Raw genomic sequence first — 20,769 nt, forward strand, 5'->3', positions numbered from 1 at the left:
GCCTAGAATACTACAATATACCACATCTTGAATTTGACCCATCTGTATATGATAATTGAGAGTCATGGTTTTCCAGAAATGCAGTATAAAATCCTGAATTACTTTCCAAATCATCAAAAAATATATTAAGTTATGAATAGTTTTTATTATTAAATGTTATTGGTTAATATTCTTTGGACAATGATCACATTAGAGAATATTTTCTTTCCCTTTTTGCTAGCTTGGAGGTATCATAGCAGAAGTTAATTTGGCTGAGCATTCTACAGTTATTGCATTTTCAGATTATCGTGATGGAGCAGCTCCATTCCTGTTAATAAATCACACCAAGAATGACATTGTTCAATATAAGCAAAGGTAAGAAGATTATTACAAATACAGTATCCCCTGATTTTAGCAGAGTCTAGCTGATGAGACATTGACTTTATGATAATTTCCTAAGAGTATAAACACCGTTAGTGGCATTATGGCCATGTAAAACAATGTCCTCATTAAAAGAAAAAAAAAGTATACTGAAGTATGTAGGGTTAAAACTGACTTGAGATCTATAATTTACTTTTTTTAAAATTCCAACATAATTGACATATAACATGAGTTTCAGGTGTCCAACATAATGATTCAATATTTGTATATACTGTAAAATCATCACCACTATAAGTCTAGTTAATATCCATCACCAAACACAGTTAAGATTTTTTTTTCTTGTGATGAGAACTTTTAAGATTTACTCTCTTAGCAACGTTCACACATACAGTAGAGTATTATTAACTATAGTCACCATGCTGTACCTCGCATCCCCATGATTTATACATTTTATAACTGGAAGTTTGTGCCTTTTGACCACCTTCACTCATTTCATCCACCCCAACCCTGCCTCTAGCAACTGCCAATCTGTTCTCTGTATCTGTGTGTTTGGTTTTTTTGGTTGTTTTCTTTTTTCTTTTTTTGTTTTTTTTTAGATTCCACATATAAGTGAGATGATACAGTATCTGTCTTTCTCTGACTTGTTTCACTTAACATAATGCCATTAAGGTCCATCCATGTTGTCTCAAATGGCAAGATTTCTTTATGGCTGAATAATATTTCATTTTATATATACCACATTTTCTATATTCATTCATTCATCAATGGACAGTTAGGTTGTTTCCATGTCTTGGTGATTATAAATAATGCTGCAGTGAACATGCATATAATTTTTGAATTAGTGTTTTCATTTCCTTTGAACAGATCATCCAGCTGCTGGATCACATGTTCTGTTTTTAGTTTTTTGAGAAACCTCCATACTATTTTCCATAGTGGCTGCACCAATTTACATTCCCACCAACAATACACAAGGATTCCCTTTTTCTCAGCATCCTTGCCAACACTTATTTCTTTTCTTGTCTTTTTGATAATAAGCATTCTAACAGGTGTGAGGTGATGTCTTATTGTGGTTTTGATTTCCCTGATGATTAGTGATATAATTTACTTTTAAATGCTTCAAAAACAAAAACGAAAAGAACTGAAGCAAGTATGACAAAATCTTGGTCATTGTGGAATCTGGTGAGGAAATTGTCAGGGTTTATCGTAAGAATTTTGTCTATTTTTGAAATTTGTTTTTAATGAACATAATGTAAATATTGATTCTTCAGATTTTTTTCAAACAGTAGATACCTTTTTCTTGCTGAGGCATGTAGGAAAGGAGCGCTACATTTTTAAGCTTTTCTAAAGACTATATTTATGTCTTGATATTTCAAGACTACTCATTATATCATTTGTTTCAATATACTGTGATACCTTATCCTCTTAGTACCACTACAATTTATGTAACCTTCTGTTCCTCTACTTATGTGTCCCAGGTTGTCTTGAATTTATTTTGTCTACTTTTCTTAGTTTGTTTTCATGTCACTTATCAGTGGGCTCATATTTATCAGTGCATTTATGCTTTTTTTCCACTGCTAACTGTACACTTAGAATCATTGACTAAAATAGGCATTGATTGAGTGAGAACCCAAAGCTTGAGCTAGCACATATCTAGAACTCCTCCTTGCCTATCAGTTCTCTCATTTGAGGAAGATGTTGAGAGAGAGTAGAGCCTGTTTTCTATGATTATCCATATTATAAAAATAATAAGTTGGTTGATTAAAACTGACAAAGGCAAACAAATGGTTTTTTTCTTATTTGTCCTTCAATTCACGTACCTCAACTAGCCTTTCCCAAAGAAACTGTCACAGAATTAAGACGTCCAAAAAATGATTTGGGTGACTATTTTCTCGATTCTCTCAAGGTTAGTACATAAATGGTAACATTCTAAGATACACAGGAGCTAAGTTAATTCTTTACATACTGTGGGTGATGTAGGGCATTGTAGCTTAATTCTCTGACATCTGGTTGAGCCTGGCTGAGGCTGAACTAGAGACTTCTCAGTCTTTTCTTTGGCCTTGACTTTGCACTGTTCTTCATAGTACAGTTCAGATATAAAGTGTCTAGAAATTTTATCTACTGCATTGTTACAGTTGTAAAAGTAAGGGATAAGGGAGAAACTAGAATGTGATCCTGTGTAGAAATTCTGAAACTTAAAAATTACAGTTTTAATGGAAATTTATAAAATTAATATATAGATTAAAGCGTTTGTCACATTGTGTTGTTATTTTCTTGTGAGGTTAAGACTTGTACACATATATAGTTAACATTCTGAGGACTCTGGTTACTTTTTATTTTCTTTGAATTTCCTGAGATAAATTTTGTGTGTGTGTGTGTGGTACGCGGGCCTCTCACTGTTGTGGCCTCTCCCGTTGCGGAGCACAGGCTCCGGACACGCAGGCTCAGCGGCCCTGGCTCACAGGCCCAGCCGCTCCGCAGCATGTGAGATCTTCCCGGACCGGGGCACGAACCCGTGTCCCCCGTGTCGGCAGGCGGACTCTCAACCAGTGCGCCACCAGGGAAGCCCTCCTGAGATAAATTTGAGATGAATTTTTTCATGAGGAATATTCTGCAGTGAATTAAATAGATTAAAATTTATATGAATTAAAGCATTTCTAAATATTTTAAAACCAAATTTATCTGATCAACACGGTTACATTTGATATTTTTTCATAGAAAAATAAGGAATATAGGGCTTTTGTTTCCTCTGCCTTCCCTACCCTTGGCTTTTTTGTTGTTGTTAATATGGTTTTTGTTTCCTACATATAAAAATAACAACTGTCCATTATTTTTTAAAATTCTGTAGGAAAACTGTGAAAAGAAAAACATAATCCCTGGAATCCCAACACTGTCAGCATTTTGATTCAGTTATTTTTTTTTACTATTGTTCTCTATCTGTTTATATTTCTGAATCTCTTGTTTTTAACAGCTATTGTGAGCATGTAAATTTGCTTCAAAAACACAATTTTCAATGAATGCATGATATTCCATCATTTAGATGCACTATAATTAAATGTTCTTCTGTTGTTGAGAATTTATTTCCAGTTTTATAATGTTAGAACCTGTTTGTCTTTTAATAAAAATGTTGAACCCCCCCAAAAAAAATGTTGAACCCATTTGTAATTCTTATAACAACTAATTTATAATTCCTTGCCATACTTTTTGGTAATATGGATTATTTTCTTCTAAGGATGATTTGGAAAATATACATTTAGTTTCTCTTGTAGATAATTATTTTGTGTTCTTGGAGATTTTGATGCATATTTTACTTTATTTTATTTTATTTTATTTTATTTTATTTTACTGCATCAGGTCTTAGTTGCAGCGTGCAGGCTCTTCGTCGCGGCGCGTGGGCTTTTCTCTAGTAGTGTCACACCGGCTCCAGAGTACGCAGGCTCAATAGTTGCGATGCACAGGCTCTAGAGTGCGTGGGCTCAGTAGTTGTGGCGTGTGGGCTTAGATGCCCCGCAGCAGGTGGGATCCTAGTTGCCCGACCAGGGATCAAACCCATGTCCCCTGCAGTGGAAGGCAGATTCTTAACCACTGGACCACCAGGGAAGTCCCAATTTTGATGCATTTTAAATTTTGAGAGTGAAACAGTTATCTGCTAATTCATCCATGAAAAATTTGGAGTAGTTTACATTTTCTTTAATTTCTCTTTCCAAATTCTCAGTTTCTTATCAATATAATTTGGGATTTTTGACCCAGATGAATATAAAATGGTTAGTTTTTCAAAAATATGTTCTTGAAGGTATTTGCATTGATTCATAGCATATTAACAACAAGTTAATTTATTTGACTGGTTTAGTTGTTTAATATTTCTACATCCTAGTTCTTAAAATTTTATTTTTAGTCATCTCTGGCTTGGTTGGAAAAAGTAAGAGTTTGTGGATAATAGGTTATGCTATTGCTTATTTGAAAATGTCTTTCTCTTGCAAATTAACAATTTGACAGAAAATTTTAAGTCATAACTTCTTGCCTCAAAATTGTGTAGCCATTGCTCCATTGTTTTCTGGCATTCAGTATTACAGAAAAGTGTAAGAACAGTCTTACTTTTATTTCTTCATGGGTAATTGTCCTAGATGTTTATAGGCAGGTTTTCCTCTATTTTCTTAAAATTTGAACATTTTACAAAGCTCTATCTAGGTTGATATTCTGTTTCCATTAATTTAGTCTGATACCCAATGAAGTCTAATCTGCAGAGTCAGCTTCTTCAGCTCAGAAAAGTTATATTTTATTATTTCTTTGGTTTGTAGCTTCTCCATTTTCTTTTGGGGAATCGTTTTATGAGTTGACTGAGTTTCTTAGATTTGTATCCCATGTCTTATGGTTTTTAGCAATAATTGAGCTGTATTGTCTTTGCCACAGTAAAAACAATACTTTGGAAAGGGTCACCAATTAAATTCTCTTAGATTTGGTATAGATAAGATAAAGTAAGTGGAATAATTTTCTTTTATAATTAATTTGTGTTAAAACAAAAGTTGACAAAGTAGTTTCAGCAACCTGGAGATATTTATTTCCTAAATAGGACAAATATTTCCCTTGAAATATTCTCATTATTTTCTCAGAAAACCACTTTTTTATTGTATAAGGAAAATTTTCAGTCTACTCTTTTTTTTTTTTTTTTGCGGTACGCGGGCCTCTCACTGTTGTGGCCTCTCCCGCCGTGGAGCACAGGCTCCAGACGTGCAGGCCCAGCAGCCATGGCTCACGGGCCCAGCCGCTCCGCGGCATGTGGGATCCTCCCGGACTGGGGCACAAACCCATGTCCCCTGCATCGGCAGGCAGACTCTCAACCACTGCGCCACCAGGGAAGCCTGAGGAAAATTTTCAGTCTACTCTTAATCAGAACTATCACAAATCTCAATTAATGGACTCAGAATTAACGAAGTATTATTTTGGATTCTTTAAATGATCGTATACTTGCACTTACTTAAATGCATATTTTTTACTATTTATGTCAGTTCCCTCTGTGAAATAGAAGATTCCCTCCCTCCTGGAAAAGCAATTCTTTATACGTGGGCTGATCCAGTGGGCTCTAGAAAGCTGAAGTGGAGATGTGGAGAAAGCCACGGTGAAGTAACACAAAAGGATGTATGTACTGGATTGATTATTATGGTGTTCTCAGAAGTCTTTTATTTATTTATTTTTTCAGTTACTCTCTTTCAGCCTTACTAGTTTTGAGGCCTCTTTTGTGTTTCCACTTCTTAAAAACTGCGAAAGATTTTTAAAACAGTATTCAAACTTTAACTTAACCAGAAATGTTTAAAACTGGAAACAGTCTTATTTTGTCTGCCTTTTTATTTGCTTCTATTATGTTATAAAGGGTAAACTTAGGTATTTTCAGCATTCAATTTATAAACCAATATAAATACATTCTGTGCATTGAAAGTCATCCCAAGTCAATTTAACTTCTGTGAAGGATATTTAGGGATCTATTAATGAAAGAATTTACCTCTGGATGGCAAACTGTTGTTTTTTATAATAATAAAGTTAGGTATAAACATTCTGCAGTAATATATTAAATGACTTTCAGAAATTGTTTTATTAAAGTTTTATTGGTCTTTCAAAATTTATCTTAATTTGTTCCCTATTCCAGTGTCTTTTTTCTTGCCACTAGTTATTATTTCTCTTATCAAATGAGTATTGAACTTCTATTAATTTTTATGACTTTTTGTAATCTTTTGAGATGATTATATGTTATCTGGGCTTTGTCTTATTTGGTTGGTTTTTTAATATTAGACCAACCTTGTATTTTTGGAATTGACTTGCTAATGCTTTGTTTAAGACTTTTGCTTGTATTCATGAGAGAAGTTGGCCTGTAACTTTCCTGCCTTGTAATGTCCTAACCAGATTTTGATGTTAAGGTCATTCTAATACATGCTGGGAAATATCTACGATTTTCCTATTTTCTGGAAGAGCTTATGTAAGATTGGTATGATTTCTAGAATGTTTGGAATATTTGCTAGAGTTCACCAGTGAAGCCAAGCCATCTTAACCTGCAGTAGTCTTTGTAGGAAGGTTTTAAATTATGAATGCTATTTTATTATTAAACATAGGGCAATTCAGCTTTCTATTTCTACTTGTGTCATTTTGGTAAGAGGTTTTCTAAGAATGCTTTTATTTCATCTCTGTTTTCTAATATATTGATATAAATGTTTTCATAATATCCACCTTTTTATCTTTTAATATTTATGGGGATGATTCTCTTTTTCATTCCTAGCATAGACTATTTGTCCCTTCATTCCTTTTTTCCTGATAAGTTTTGCTGAGATTTTATTAGTTTAATTAGTTTCAGTTTAGTTTTGTCTGTCAGAAAACCATCAATTTGCTCTTTTGATGATCTCTTTTATACATTTGTTATCATTTTCACCTGTTTCCGCTCTAGTCTATATTCTTTCACCTTTCTTCTGTTTTAATTTGATAAGTTTCTTCTAAACTCTTGAAATAGATATTGTATTAGTCTGCTCAGGGTGCCATAACAAAATACCTTAGACTGGATGGCTTAAACAATGGAAATTTACTTCTAATGGTTCTGGAGGCTAGAAGCTTGAGATCAGAGTGCCAGCAGGGTCAGGTTCTGGTGAATCTGGTGAGGCCTCTTCGTGGCTTGCAGATGACTGCCTTCTTGCTGTGTCCTCACATGGCAAAGAGAGAGTGAGCGAGCCCTCTGGTATCTCTTATAAGGAAACTAATACTGTTGGATCAGAACCCTGTTTACACCTTCCCCCTCCCCCAGGCTGTCATTTAACCTTAATAACCTCCATAAAGGCCCTATGTCCTAACACAGTCACATTGGAAGTTGAGACGTTAGCATGTGAATTGGGGGAGGGGGCAAATGAGTTCATAGCAGACACCTAGATCATTGCTTTTTAGACTTTCTTCACTTCTTATTTCAAGTCACTTAAAGTCACGAACTTCCTACCAAAAACAGTATTAGTTTTATCTCACAAATTTTCCTGTGTTTTATGTTACTTATTTTTTAGTTAAAAATATTTTCTAAATTTCATTGTGACTTATTTTTATATTTTGGCTTCATGGTTACTTAGGTTATCACTTTTCAGAAGTATTTTCTAGTTTTGTTTGTTTATTTCTAACTTAATCCCACTGTGACTAGAGAACATACTCTGATTCAATTTTTTGGAATTTATTGAAGTTGACTTTGTAGGCCAGCATGTGGTCAATTTTTGTAAATATTTTATGTGTATTTGAAAAAAATATGTATTCTGTAGTTGTTGGTTACGGTATTCTATGTGTTACCAGGTCCAAGCTCACTCTGCTCGCCACACGACAGGCCAGTAAATTGGGAGGTGTTTATAAATTTATTTATTTATTTATGGCTGTGTTGGGTCTTCGTTTCTGGGCGGGGGCTTTCTCTAGTTGCGGTGAGCGGGGGCCACTCTTCATTGCGGTGCGCGGGCCTCTCACTGTCGCGGCCTCTCTTGTTGCGGAGCACAGGCTCCAGACGCTCAGGCTCAGTAGCTGTGGCGCACAGGCTTAGGTGCTCCGCGGCATGTGGGATCTTCCCAGACCAGGGCTCGAACCCGTGTCCCCTGCATTGGCAGGCAGATTCTCAACCACTGCACCACTAGGGAAGCCCTGGGAGGTGTTTAGGCAAGGAATAACGACTTTATTCAGAATGCCAGCAGACTGAGAAGATGGCGGACTAGTGGCCCAAAAAACCGTCTTGTTGGGATCTGGATGCCAGTTTCTTTTATAGAACAGAGAGCGGGAGGAGGTTAGGAACTAAAGTAAAAAGCCCATTTATCTTGCAAAACATCTCCTCACAGTGGCCTTCATTGGGGAGGGAATGTGTTAGTTTCTTCTTTTCTGCAGCCATTCACAGGTGGGCAGGGTCAGATTGTCTCCCTGTGAGCTGAACAGAGGTACTTTAGTTTAAGGTTCAGGCAGAGAGGCAGGGTTCCCTGAGGCATGCCATTATGTATGATTATAATAACAAAAGCAGCAAAAAGCAAAGGTTAAAGTCAAAGAAAGAGATCCAACATGGAGTCAAAATCGGCTGTTCCCTGTTACATATATATGTTGATTTATTCAAGTTTTGTTGAATTGTTTAAATCTATCTCATTAAATTTTTTGTTTGCTTGTTCTGTTACTTGGAGAGTGGTGGTTAAAATCATGGATTTACACATTCCTTTTTTGGTTTTGTTAATTTGGGCTCTTATATTTTGAAACTATGTGATTAGGTAGATACAAATTTAGAATTGTTATGTCTTTTTGTTAAATTGATTCTTTTATCAGTATGTAATATTACAGTGCCCACCACAGTATCTTTTTAGGCTTAAACATTCAGACTTACAAAACTATCATAGGCCACAGTTTACAACTGCCTGCTTGGGTGGATACAGGCCAGGAAACACAGCATACCAGCAGGAAGCATCAGACAAGTTTAGGAGGTATTCTCTTTGGTCACTTCAAACAACAGCTTTGATGTGAGGGAAAACAAAGCTCACTGGTTGTGTTATGAGCCCCCTTGACCTAGAAGCCCTACCCCACAGTAGCAGATATCTCTTATAACAACCCATGAGCATAGCTTGTAGGTTTTCTGCAAGGGACACAAAAAGATCATCACATTAACAGAAGCCTAAGGCTTTAGCTTCCTACTGTATTACAGCATTCATTCTTGACTTATTAAAACCTGCTGTAAATTAGTACTTGTACCACTTTCCCAGTAATGTAAGGACTTTAGAACTCTTTAACTCCATTTACTCCTTCCGTCTTATGTAATATTGTTGTGTGATTTATTTCTAAATAGGTTAACTCCCATAAGAAGTATTATTACTGCTTTCTACAATTAGTATTCCATTTAAATTAACCCACATATTTCTCCTTTTGCCACTTTTCATTTCTGCCTGCATCTCCGTACTTCTGTTTGGGATCATTTTTCTTCTCTTTACTATTTTTTTAGTGTGAGTTGTTGACTAAAAAGTTATTCACAACCTAAAAGTTGAGAGTTATGTTTTATTGGGCGGGAACTTTTAGGACTTCAAGCCCGGGAGGCAGCATCTCGAGTAACCCTGAGAGAACAGCTCTGAGGAGGCAATGGGGGAAGCCAGGTTATATAGAAGTTTTACAACAAAGGGCAGGTAGTCAGGAACATCAAAAGATTATTGTTAATTAAAGAAAACCAGATATCCCAAGTTAAGGAACTTAGTACTTTTCTGTGTATAGGAAGATGCAAGAGTCTGGGCTCACTGAAATCATTCCTTTAATATGCATCTCAGCTATCTCTGGCCAGTATCCTGTGTTTTCACATCCTGAGTTTCCTCAGGGCTCACCGTGGGGAGTGGCTGCAGTCTGATGGCTGCTAGATGGCAGGTATTCTTCGTGAGTTTCCTCAGGGCTTACCAGCTCACCATAGGCTGTAGCTGCAATAGCTGATGACTGTAACATCCTTGTTTACTGATATGGCAGCCAGTATTCCATTTATCAGCGTCTACAGCTGATTAGTTTTCTGTCAGTTTTATTCAGGACATGTCTTTATTTTGCCCTGTTTTTAGTGGAGTATTTCTGCTGGATATCAAATTTCAGGGTTGGCACCTCTTTTTTTTCTCTTTATCTTTGGAATTCACCATTACATAAATGTGAGACTTTTCATCATGTCTCATGACTTTTATGTGTTGTTCTGTATTGTTTCATCTTTTTCTCTCCTTCCTTCAGTATGGATATTTTCTTCTGACCTATTTTTCACTATACTTCTCTCGCTGTATCTAATCTGCTCTTAAAATCATCCATGGAGTTCTTAATTTTAGTTATTGAAATGATGAGTTCTAAGACTTCTATTGTAGAAGTTTTTGTTCCAAAATTCTGTCTTGTTACATAATTTCTTGAATGTTTTGATCATAACTACTTTGAAGCCTATCTGACAATTTCAATATCTAGATTTCATATGGATATTTTTATATTTTCTTTTTTTTCTTGTTTATTTTTACATGCATGTTTATTTTTTTTTTGCATGCATGTTTATTTTTGCCTGTGTGCTGGACAAAGTATATGAAAAATTTTAAAGGCAATTCGAGGCTCCATATGATGTTCCCTTTCTCTTAAGAACATGTGATTTTACCTTTGTAAGGTAGCTAGTCTAGGGGGAGAGTACCTTAATGGGGATTGAAATTATTTGAACCTGGTCTTCAGTCCTTGTGAGGACTTGTGTATTTCCAGTTTACCCTGGCACCTAAAGTATCGCCCTTTGGGGACTCAACTAAAAGCCTAAGCTGTTGACCATTCTTTTTGGTATGCCCTGCACTCCAGTTTTGGTCCTTCCAAACATGAGACTCCCAATTTTAATGTTTTTCTTAAGCTCTCAGTGTTTGCTTCTACTTTTAGAACTGGCACTTGTGAACTCTGAATACAAAGTTCACTTTTATTGGCTTTCTTTCTCTCTCAGATCTTGGCCCCATTCTCACTACCTTGGTAACTTTTCTGTCTTTTCAAACACATATTTTTCCTTTTTAGATTTTGTCCAGCTTTTGCTGTTAGGAAGAGTGTTGGTCCAGGACCACCTAGTCATCAGTTGCCAGAGCAGAAACCCCTGGTATCTTTTTAAAATTAAGCTTGTTAGCATAGGGGAGTGTAATGGCATTTTGTGTGTTGATTTTTTTAATCCAGAAAGTTCACTGAATTCTCTTATTAATATTGATTATTTGTTTTTTATTTTTCCATATGGACAATCATGACACTTAGAAATAATGAGAGTTTTGTTTTCTCCTTTTCAATCCTTTCATCTTTAATTTCTTTTTGCCTTACTGGACTGGCTAGCATCTCTATATACTGTTTAATAAAAACTGATATTAACACATGTCTTTGCCTTATTTCTGGTCTCAAGTTATATAACTTCAATATTTACCTTTAAGTGGGATCTTTGCCAAAGTATGGTGTGTGTGTTTGTTTGGGGGGTTTGATAAGAGGTTAAAGAACTTCTCATCTAGTCTTTGTTTGCCAAAAATTTTTATTATGCCTGGATATTGAATTTTGTAAAATATTTTCTGCCACATAAGTACTATTTTATTTACATAACATTCCTTTCTTGCTTCAGACACTCATCTTGGATCACTTTCCTTTTGCCAGTGTTTAATTCCTCCTATAGAATTTCCTTGAGTGACTCTGTTGATGATGATATTTAGTAGTTTTCATTTGTCTTTAGGCATCTTTGTTTCCTATACTTTTCTTCACTGAAGGATATTTTTGCTGAGTAAGGAATTCTGGGTTCTGAATTGTTTTCTCTTAGCATATTGATGGTATTTTTCCATTGTCTTTTCAGTGTTGCTCTTATGGAGTCCAGTGTTCTTTGAATGTATTTGAGAGGGCTGCCCATAATTGGCCTAACTTTATTTTTTAAATTCATGATTATTAGATTTATTCAGGAAAAAAGACTTCATTTGAATATAAAAAATAAAAATAATCAAATATTTGACCTGTTGATTAGTACTTTTGCATATTTATATCAAAATGATAGATCAAGTTTATAAAGGTAAATCTGTAATCCAGTGTAAATATTAGAAAAACTTCAGACTTATTTGGAAATTAGTTTATTTATATCTTAATGTAGTTTTAGTACTATGTATTTTATTTTAGAAAGTGTTATAAGTAACATGACTGTGGTAACAACTCATTTTTAATTTTAGTGGATTATAACATGAATGTGTACTATATATTATAATTTCCTGTTAATCAGAGTGTTCACTTAACTAGAAATTCATTGCTGACAGTTAATTATTAGAAGTTAATTATTGAAACTGAAGACCCTGATATCAGCACAATAATTATATATAAAGGCTTCCTGCAGAATTAATCCTGTAGTAAGTATTTGTGCTTTGTAGAGCATGCAACTGAGGTGTCAGATATTCTTTATCTTATTTAGTTCAGCTCTACAAGGAAATATGAATTTCTGACTGAACAATTTTTAATGCATAACACATTGATTAGTCTTAAATCAGAGAAAATAAAATTTTGTGTTATTGATTAGCCTAGAAAGGAAGACTATTTAATTAGATTTTACTATGGTATTAAAAGAACAGTTGACCTGTCTTCCTGACTTCATAATGATTATGGCAGAAGCTGTCATCAACTGATTTTAATTATGTAAATTTCCAAATGTTATACAATTACTAAATTATTTTGTTCAACCCTGGGAACGAGGTGCCATTACTATTCTCATTTTTCAGATGTGGAATCTAGATTTTGTGTTGGATGTGACCAAACTCTAATTTTTTATTTTTTTGATGATTTTGTTTCAGGATATGATGACACCTATAGATCTGGGGGAAAAGACCATTTATTTAGTTTCATTCTTCGAAGGCTTACAACGCATTATTTTATTCACTGAAGATCCAAGGGTATTTAAAGTGACATATGAAAGTGAGAAAGCAGAGTTAGCAGAGCAAGAAATTGTGTTGGCATTACAAGATGTTGGAATTTCTCTTGTCAACAATTATACAAAGCAAGAAGTAGCCTATATTGGCATTACAAGGTTAGATGCGTTAAAATTTGGATACATTTAAGTGATCAGTTCTTAATCATTAAGAGTGGTGATTGTAAAATCTAAAATGAGTTAGTTTAAATTTTCTGTTTTGACTATTCATTGATACTAATCTGAGGTAATGCTAATTTAAAAGTGCTTTGATGCTTTTTTTTGCCTTTTGAGATAAAGACATACCAAAAATCAAATTTATCTCATCATGTTGTTGATTTTCCCAGTTCTCTAAAAATTAGATTTATTCAACTTATCAAAGGTATATTTTCTTTCTTTAATATGTCATAAGGAAATGTTTAACTGTTCATTACCGCCTACCACAGTGCAGGGTACACCACAAATCTAATCTTTTTCTATGAGTTTGTTTGTTTTTGAAGTACATTTGATCTGCAGCATTATGTTAGTTCCTGGTACATAACATAGTGATTCAGTATTTCTGTTCATTACAGTGATCACAATAAGTCTAGTTACCATGTGTCACCATACAAAGATATTATATTATTATTGACTATATTCCCCACACTGTACATTTCACTTTCTAATCACTTTCTACTTTGACCTTGGCACTTTAAGATCTAATAAGATAATACTGTATTTACCATTTCCCACATAAGTCATCACCAGTAAAACTCTTTCTTTCCCTTTTGCACTTAATATTCCTGTTTATAAACACTTAAAATTAATTTATGTATATTACTGCCAAATTTGAGAGTGTTTCTATATTGCAGTCTGTATAACAAGGATAATGTAGTTTTAATCCTTTACTTGAGTTAAACTCTCAAATAAATATATAAATTAAAGGTATATGATACAGATTTGACTTTGTTTTTCTATGTAAATTCATCTGGAAATGCCCCTGACTTCTCCTTGAATGCTATCCATGCCATTTAAAAAGTCATATTAAAGGGAATTCCCTGGCAGTCCAGTGGTTAGGACTCTGTACTTCCTCTGCAGGGGGCACGGGTTCAATCCCTGGTGAGGGAACTAAGATCCTGCATGCCACTCGGCACGGCCAAATGAATAAAAAGGCATATTAAAACTATTTTCTTAGAAATTTTTTTTGTTCTCAAAAAAGTATGTTTATTACTTAAATTAAAATGTCAAATAGATAACAGATTTTAAGCTGTGAAACCTGGTATGTGCTATCTCCTATGCTAAATGATGTGAATGCAAAGGGGATTAATACATGGTTTGTACCTTTCTGTTTATTAAGTGAACATAAATTTTAGAAGGAATAAACAAATAGAATAAATAAAATTAAATAACTTACAAACTTCAGTAAGCAAAACAAGTGAAGTAATTTTAGAATGTGGAAAGCTTTTAAATTCTGCAATTAAGTCTTATAGCAATTTTTTAGTAAATTAGATTTGTTCCATTCACTGTCTCTCCTAGATTACTGTTTCACACTTTATCTCTTTTTAAACCCCCATTCTCTCTCAGCTCACTGCCTTGCATCTTACTTCACCGAGTAAACTGACACAATCAAAAGGGAACGTCCAAAGACCCACTCCCAATATCTCAGCTTCCTATGCACCAATATTTTTTACCTACATATTGCAGTGACACATTTCCTAGTTATCATAGACACATTGTATGTGCTCCTATTTAAACATATGTTTCTACTTTTGCACTATATTTCATTCACTCTTGCCTCTTGAGACATTGATCCAGCAATTCTCTTCTTTTTTTCTCCCACCTCAATAATTTTTGGCTCTCTATCGAATTGTTCCAACCAGTGTAATTTCTTTCAACTAAAAAAAATTCTCTTGAACCCACTTTTCCTGCTACCTACTGCACATTTCTTTGCTTTACTTTATAGCCAAACCCCTTAGAAGTGTTAATCTATTACAGAAGATATATTCACTATCTCCAATTCTTTTTTTACCCATTTTTCTTTTAACTATTCCAAACAGGTTTTTGCTTTCAGTATACCATGAAACTGGTCTTGGTAAGATCACCAGAGACCTAAGTATTGCCAGGTCCAGTGTACAATTACCAGTCTTTGTATTGATTATGTTTATAACATTTAACACAGATCCCTTCTTGATACAGTGTCCTTGATGTTACAACCAGGATATCTCACCACCTTGGTTTTTCTTTCTGTTCCAACATTTCTTATTCTCACTTGTTGCTTGCTTGTCTTTTTCTCAACTGCTTAATATTGGGTACCTTGAGGCTCTCAGACCTTAGTCCTCTTCTCTGTTTCAGTTTTGATTTCAAATACCGTATGTATGCCAAAAACTTCTAAAAATATATCTTCAGCCAGATTTTTGTCCTAAACTCCAGACTTACCTATCCAACGACTTACATAAAATCTTTACTCAGGTATCTAAGAGACTTCTTAAGCTTTGTAGTATGTAAAACCAAACTCCTGATCTCCTTCTACCAAAACCTGCTTTCCCACTGGAGTTAATGACAACTACATTCTTCCAGCTGCTCAGGCCAAGAACTTTGGAATCATCTTTGATTCCTCTCTTTATCTTACACCCCACATGTAATCCATCTAAAAGCAGTGTTTTGGATCTAGCTTCAAAACACACGTAGAATCTGACCACTTTGTACTGCCTCACCCTTAGGCCACCGCAGGCAGCGCCATCACCGTTTTTCTCCTGGCTTACTGCATTACATTCCTAACAAGTTTTCCTGTTCTAGTCTTCATCCCTTTTTTTTCTTTCTTCCCACTCCAACACATAGTACATTCTTAAACCTTAGGTCAAACTATGTGGCTGATTATCTTCTCATAATCTTTCAGTGGGTCCTCCTCTCAGAATAAAACTCGGAGTCTTTACAGTATCCTCAAGGCTTTACGTTATTTTGCCTCTCATTATCTGTCTTACTTCATCTTCTACTCTTAATGTGTTCCAGGCATGCCAGCCTCCTTGCTCTTCTACCTGGACGACTACAGGCATGCTCTGCTTGGAGTCTTTGCTCTAGCTTGTCTCTCTACCTGAAATGTTGTTCTTCTCTTCCGTGCTGGATAACTCCCTCATCTTATTTAAGACTGTTGAAATCTCGCCTTCTTAATGACACCTCTGGTGGCCACTCTTTTCTGATGCTGCCACTTTGCATATCCCAGTACTCCACATCCAATTTACCCCGTCTACTTTTTCTTCTTTCAAAAGCATTTTCACCTCCTAATATATTAAAAGATGCTAATTTGCTATTTATTGTCTATCACTCCTCAGGTAAAAGAAAGCTCCAAAATGGCAGAAATGTTCACTGATAATCTCCCTGCCACCTAGAATAGTGCCTAAATAGGAGTTTAATAAGTACTGGTTGAATGAATTCATGTTTTTAAACTTGTAATGTGCTTGCTTACAACTAGGGATATTGCAAAAATTTACTGAAGGTTTTTCAGTAATGGTAATTCATGTAATAAACCAGATAAAATGAAAATGTTTATAAATTAGTACCATGATTTTTGCTTTCATATATAAGTTCTGATGTGGTTTGGGAGACAAAACCCAAGAAGAAGGCAAGATGGAAGCCAATGAGTGTAAAGCACACTGAGAAGTTAGAGAAAGAATTTAAGGAATATACTGAATCTTCACCATCAGAAGATAAGGTTATTGAGTTGGACACTAACATTCCGGTAATATTTTTAAGTACTGATATGAAGTTTTAATTTTTATCTGTTGTAATTAGATGAATCACAAGTTAGTTTTTAAGGAGAGACTAGTTTGCTTACAAAACAATGAATCCTATTATACATACTTTATATAGAATATTTTAAAGGGATAGTTCTCTGTATCAAGATTCAGGCTTTCTTAAGCCGCTAATGATCTACTCCTTGGTTAACAAGAAGGCAATAAGTTGCTTTGTTTTATTTTTAAAACTGTTTTTTCTTTTACTGCTTTATTTTTTTGATAAATTTTAGTAAAGTTATATAAAAAGTGATAAAACCAAGTTATAAGGATTATATGAATATTTCTGTGAATTGTATGGATATGGAGTAGATCTCAGTCAAAATCGCATCAAATATTTAGCCTACTATTTAATATTATCTTTAAAGTTTTTTGATACAGATTTCTAATTTTAATCAATTAATAAATAAAGAGAAATTCCATGTGTTTGTGTGTGTGTATGGGCATATTTTTCAGGTTCGCTTCACACCTAGTGGTACTAACATGAAAATTCTGCAGCCACATGTAATAGCTATAAGAAGAAATTACCTTCCAGCATTAAAGGTAGAATATAGCACATCTGCACATCAATCATCATTTAGAATTCAAATTTACAGAATACAGGTGAGTTTGAAAAGATAGTCAAATTATATTCTAAAGGAATATGACAATAAATGTATTCGCATAGTCTGTTTTGTCTAGTACTTAAGTTTCATTGTTGGACTAGAGTTTTTGATTCCTTGTACTTCTTAAATTTTGTTATTCCAGTCAGGTTCTATAATTAACATATTAATATACTGACCTGTTGTTTGTTTTCTTAGATCCAAAACCAGATACATGGTGCTATATTTCCATTTGTGTTTTACCCCATTAAACCTCCTAAGTCGGTCACCATGGATTCAGGTTTGTTTGTATTTTTACATTGCCATAAAAATGGTTGTATTAGCTATTTGGTTTCTTTTACTTTAAAAATATGAAGTGAAACCATTCTCAAGTTTAGTGTCTATAGGATCATTGGAAAATTAGCTTGAAAAAAAACCAGGAAGTACTCAACTAACTTCAATAAAACTGAGTGAATACTGAAGAAAAGATTATTTAGAAATATATATATAATGTTTAGAGATATTAATTTTAAAAGATTACTAATTTGTAAACCCCTAATTTAGAAGCCACTAGAACCTTTGAATAAAAAGATAAGACCCTGAATCTGTTTTCACAAAGACTTCCTAATGATTCTAATACATACTTCTGGTTTAAAATCACTAATTTAAAGGATCAGTTAACCTTAGAGTGAATACAGATAATTAAAAAAAACAATCCTGGAGTCTGAAATTAAGGTTGTGATAGATCTTACAGATATCAGTAATTTTAATTGATACTCACGATTTAGTAAATAATTTAATTGTCCACTGTGATGTGTATTAAATTGCAAGAAAATGCTTATCTTTTGTTTAAAGCATCATTAATCATATTTATTAATCTTTACAGCACCAAAGCCCTTTACAGATGTCAGTATTGTCATGAGATCTGCAGGACATTCGCAGATATCACGTATTAAGTAAGCGTCTTAGTACATTTATTGTGTGTGCATTTAATGTTTTAATTTAAATATGAGTTAATTGTACTCTTAAATAAATAAATTTCAGATGAGTCAAAGATTTAAGTGTAAAATATTAAATTATAAAGGTCATAGGAAAAATCAATTATTTCATAATCTTGGAGAGTCAGAAAGCTCCAAATGAATTATACCTAGGTATTAACAATAGTCATTTCTGAATTGTGTGTATTTTGTTATTTTCTTTTTTATTTGTTTTCTCTATTAAGTTGTCTATAATTACTGCATACTGTTTTAGAAACAAGAAAATAATATTTTCAATTCAGTCACCACCCAGTTCAAAAAATAGAACACTGACAGAAACATCCATCTATGTATCACTACCATATTTCTTGTTTCCTCGACCCTATCACCAAGATAAATACTATTTTTATTCCCTTTTTAAAATACTGTTTTATTGTTTATGTGTACCTAAACATTATGCTTCTTACTTTGCCAAAATTTTTCCTAATTAAAGAAAAAATTTTTAACTGTAAATATATTCTTGGGACTTGCTTTTTTCATTCAGATTTTTACTACAATTTATTTTGTTGTATGTAGGTAGAGTTTATTTATTATCACTAGCATGTAGTATTCTCTTGTGTGACTATATACCACAGTTTACTTACCGATTTCCTCTTTGTAGGCATTTTCGTATTATGAGTTTGTTGCCATTATGAACAGTGTTGCCGTGACATTTTTTAACTCATTCACCTAAAAAGTCCTAAGTTTCAATGTTTTAATATTTATCTAATATTTTTTCCTATATAGTTTTGTTAATGCAGTTAATCAATGATTTTTAAATGTTTTTCACCTTGTATTATAGGTATTTCAAAGTGTTGATCCAAGAAATGGATCTCAGGTTAGATCTTGGGTTTGTCTATGCTGTATCAGAACTTATGACAGCAGCTGAAGTAACTGAAAAAACGGAGGTAAGACTTATTAATAATATGATGGGAAGAATTAGGGAAAGAGGAGGACTTAAAAAAATTATAACATACATTCTTAAATGTATTAAAATGGTTTTAAAAATTAAAATTTTTTTATTATGCTGCCGTGGTTCTACATTGGCAGACATCACATTTTCAGATTATAGAAGTTGGAAGCAAGACAAATAACCTTTTTATGATGACTTAGAAAATAGGAGGAAAGGTTTTAGGCCAGTAGTAAGGGGAAGAGGATAATCAGTCATGTTTACATCACTTTTTTCCTATTTTATTTTTCTGGGTTACTTTTGTATTGATTAATAATTTAGAAATTTGGATATGCCAGGATATTTGATGAGAAAAGGGATAAGGCAAATAAAAGGTAAGATATCCTTGCATATACCTACACACATCTTCCATGTACTTTAAACCATCTTTAGATTACTTATAATACCTAGTACAATGTAAATGCTATGTCAGTAGTTGCCAGGGTGTGCCAAATGGAAGTTTTGGTTTTTGGAACTTTCTGGATTTTTTTTTTTTTCTTTTATATTTTCATTCTACAGTTGGTTGAATCCACGGATGTGGAACCTTGTGGATACAGAGGGTCAGCTGTATACTGAAACAGTGCTGGGTACTTGTCCCCCTTTCTCCAAGGCTTATTATTGTTACTGGTTTGTTTATTAGTTCAGTGACTGGCTGGATTATTTTATTGAAGTCTACTCCACCCCCACCCTTACCTTTCCCTGCATTGTTAAGCCTTTGATGTCGCTCCTCAGGGAGGTAAAGATTTGGGACACCCACAGTTACCCTGGAATAAAAGTGGTTTTTTACAGGGCTCTTTGCATTTCTTTCCATGATCGCAACTGCTAATTGCTGGATGATTGCTCTAGTTTTTTTCAGTAATGCCTTAGGGCATAAATTGCTCTACAGACTAATCCAGTCAAATTTGGCCTCCTTTGAAGGAAGTGATCTGAAGATAAGTGTTTGCTATTTGTTCCAACAGCGGGCCCCCCCCCCCCCCCCCCCCCGCCCCATCTCTTTCCCCAGTTCTTTCTTTCACAAAAACTTAACAGGCCTACAGTTTAGCCTGTATCTTCACTGAATCAAGGATTTTTCCTCCCTCCCAGTTGCCTTTCACCACAACATTCACTGTTTCCTAGAGCACTCTTAGGCCTGAACTTTACATTTTGTTGTAAATGAAGTCAGTTTCTTTGGGAAGAGATGAGGAGCTGTCTGTTTTAAAGTATACTCCCACACACACATACACCCCCACCCCCAGGCAATATCTCGGGACCAGAGCTTTGGACCTCTAGAGGTGGGCCAAGGGTGATCAGACCTCAGTATTCTCAGTGGTGTCACACCCAAGTAGAGCCTTTGTTCTCTGAGTGGAGGCTGGGCAGAAGAGGGAAGCTCCTTCTTCCCCTGTAGTTTAGGCTCAGCAGCTAGTAGCTGGGGGCAGGATGAGAAGTGCCGACCTCTGTTCCTCCCAAGATGAAAGTCTTCCAGTTGGGAGGTGGGGCAGAGAAGGAGCTCTGAGTTCTTGGGTGCACCAGTCTAGATTGGAGTTCCGGCTTACTGAGTTGGGAGGGGGAACTGAGAGAATGGTCCTTTTTCAAATACCACAGAGTCACTTTTCCTACCAAATTTTTATAGATTTTCTTGAATAGATGTTTTATTTGGTTATACCCTTAGGTATAGAGGCCTTAAAAGTTTGTCTTTTTAAATGAATTTTAC

At 34.6% G+C, this 20,769-nt stretch overlaps 1 protein-coding gene across 6 annotated transcripts in view; it reads left to right on the forward strand.

Moving 5' to 3' along the window:
- The window catches only part of VPS13A (vacuolar protein sorting 13 homolog A), a 233,519-nt gene that overhangs the window by 176,546 nt on the left and 36,204 nt on the right, over positions 1–20,769 (forward strand). For 5 of the 6 annotated variants that reach the window (XR_004527015.2, XR_002176281.3, XR_012332570.1 and 2 more), the window contains 8 exons: positions 221–354; positions 5,364–5,493; positions 12,654–12,886; positions 16,328–16,481; positions 16,990–17,136; positions 17,334–17,415; positions 18,001–18,070; positions 18,933–19,038. Coding sequence is in view for 3 of the 6 variants with exons in the window: in XM_019934642.3 (XP_019790201.2) it covers positions 221–354; positions 5,364–5,493; positions 12,654–12,886; positions 16,328–16,481; positions 16,990–17,136; positions 17,334–17,415; positions 18,001–18,070; positions 18,933–19,038 (1,056 nt within the window). In the remaining 3 variants the exon portion in view is untranslated. Of the gene's footprint in view, positions 1–220; positions 355–5,363; positions 5,494–12,653; positions 12,887–16,327; positions 16,482–16,989; positions 17,137–17,333; positions 17,416–18,000; positions 18,071–18,932; positions 19,039–19,598; positions 19,667–20,769 lie in introns of all 6 variants that reach the window. The other variant, XM_073806234.1, reaches the window with a different exon arrangement.

Source organism: Tursiops truncatus, chromosome 6, assembly GCF_011762595.2.
Source record: "Tursiops truncatus isolate mTurTru1 chromosome 6, mTurTru1.mat.Y, whole genome shotgun sequence".
Lineage (NCBI taxonomy): Eukaryota > Metazoa > Chordata > Mammalia > Artiodactyla > Delphinidae > Tursiops > Tursiops truncatus.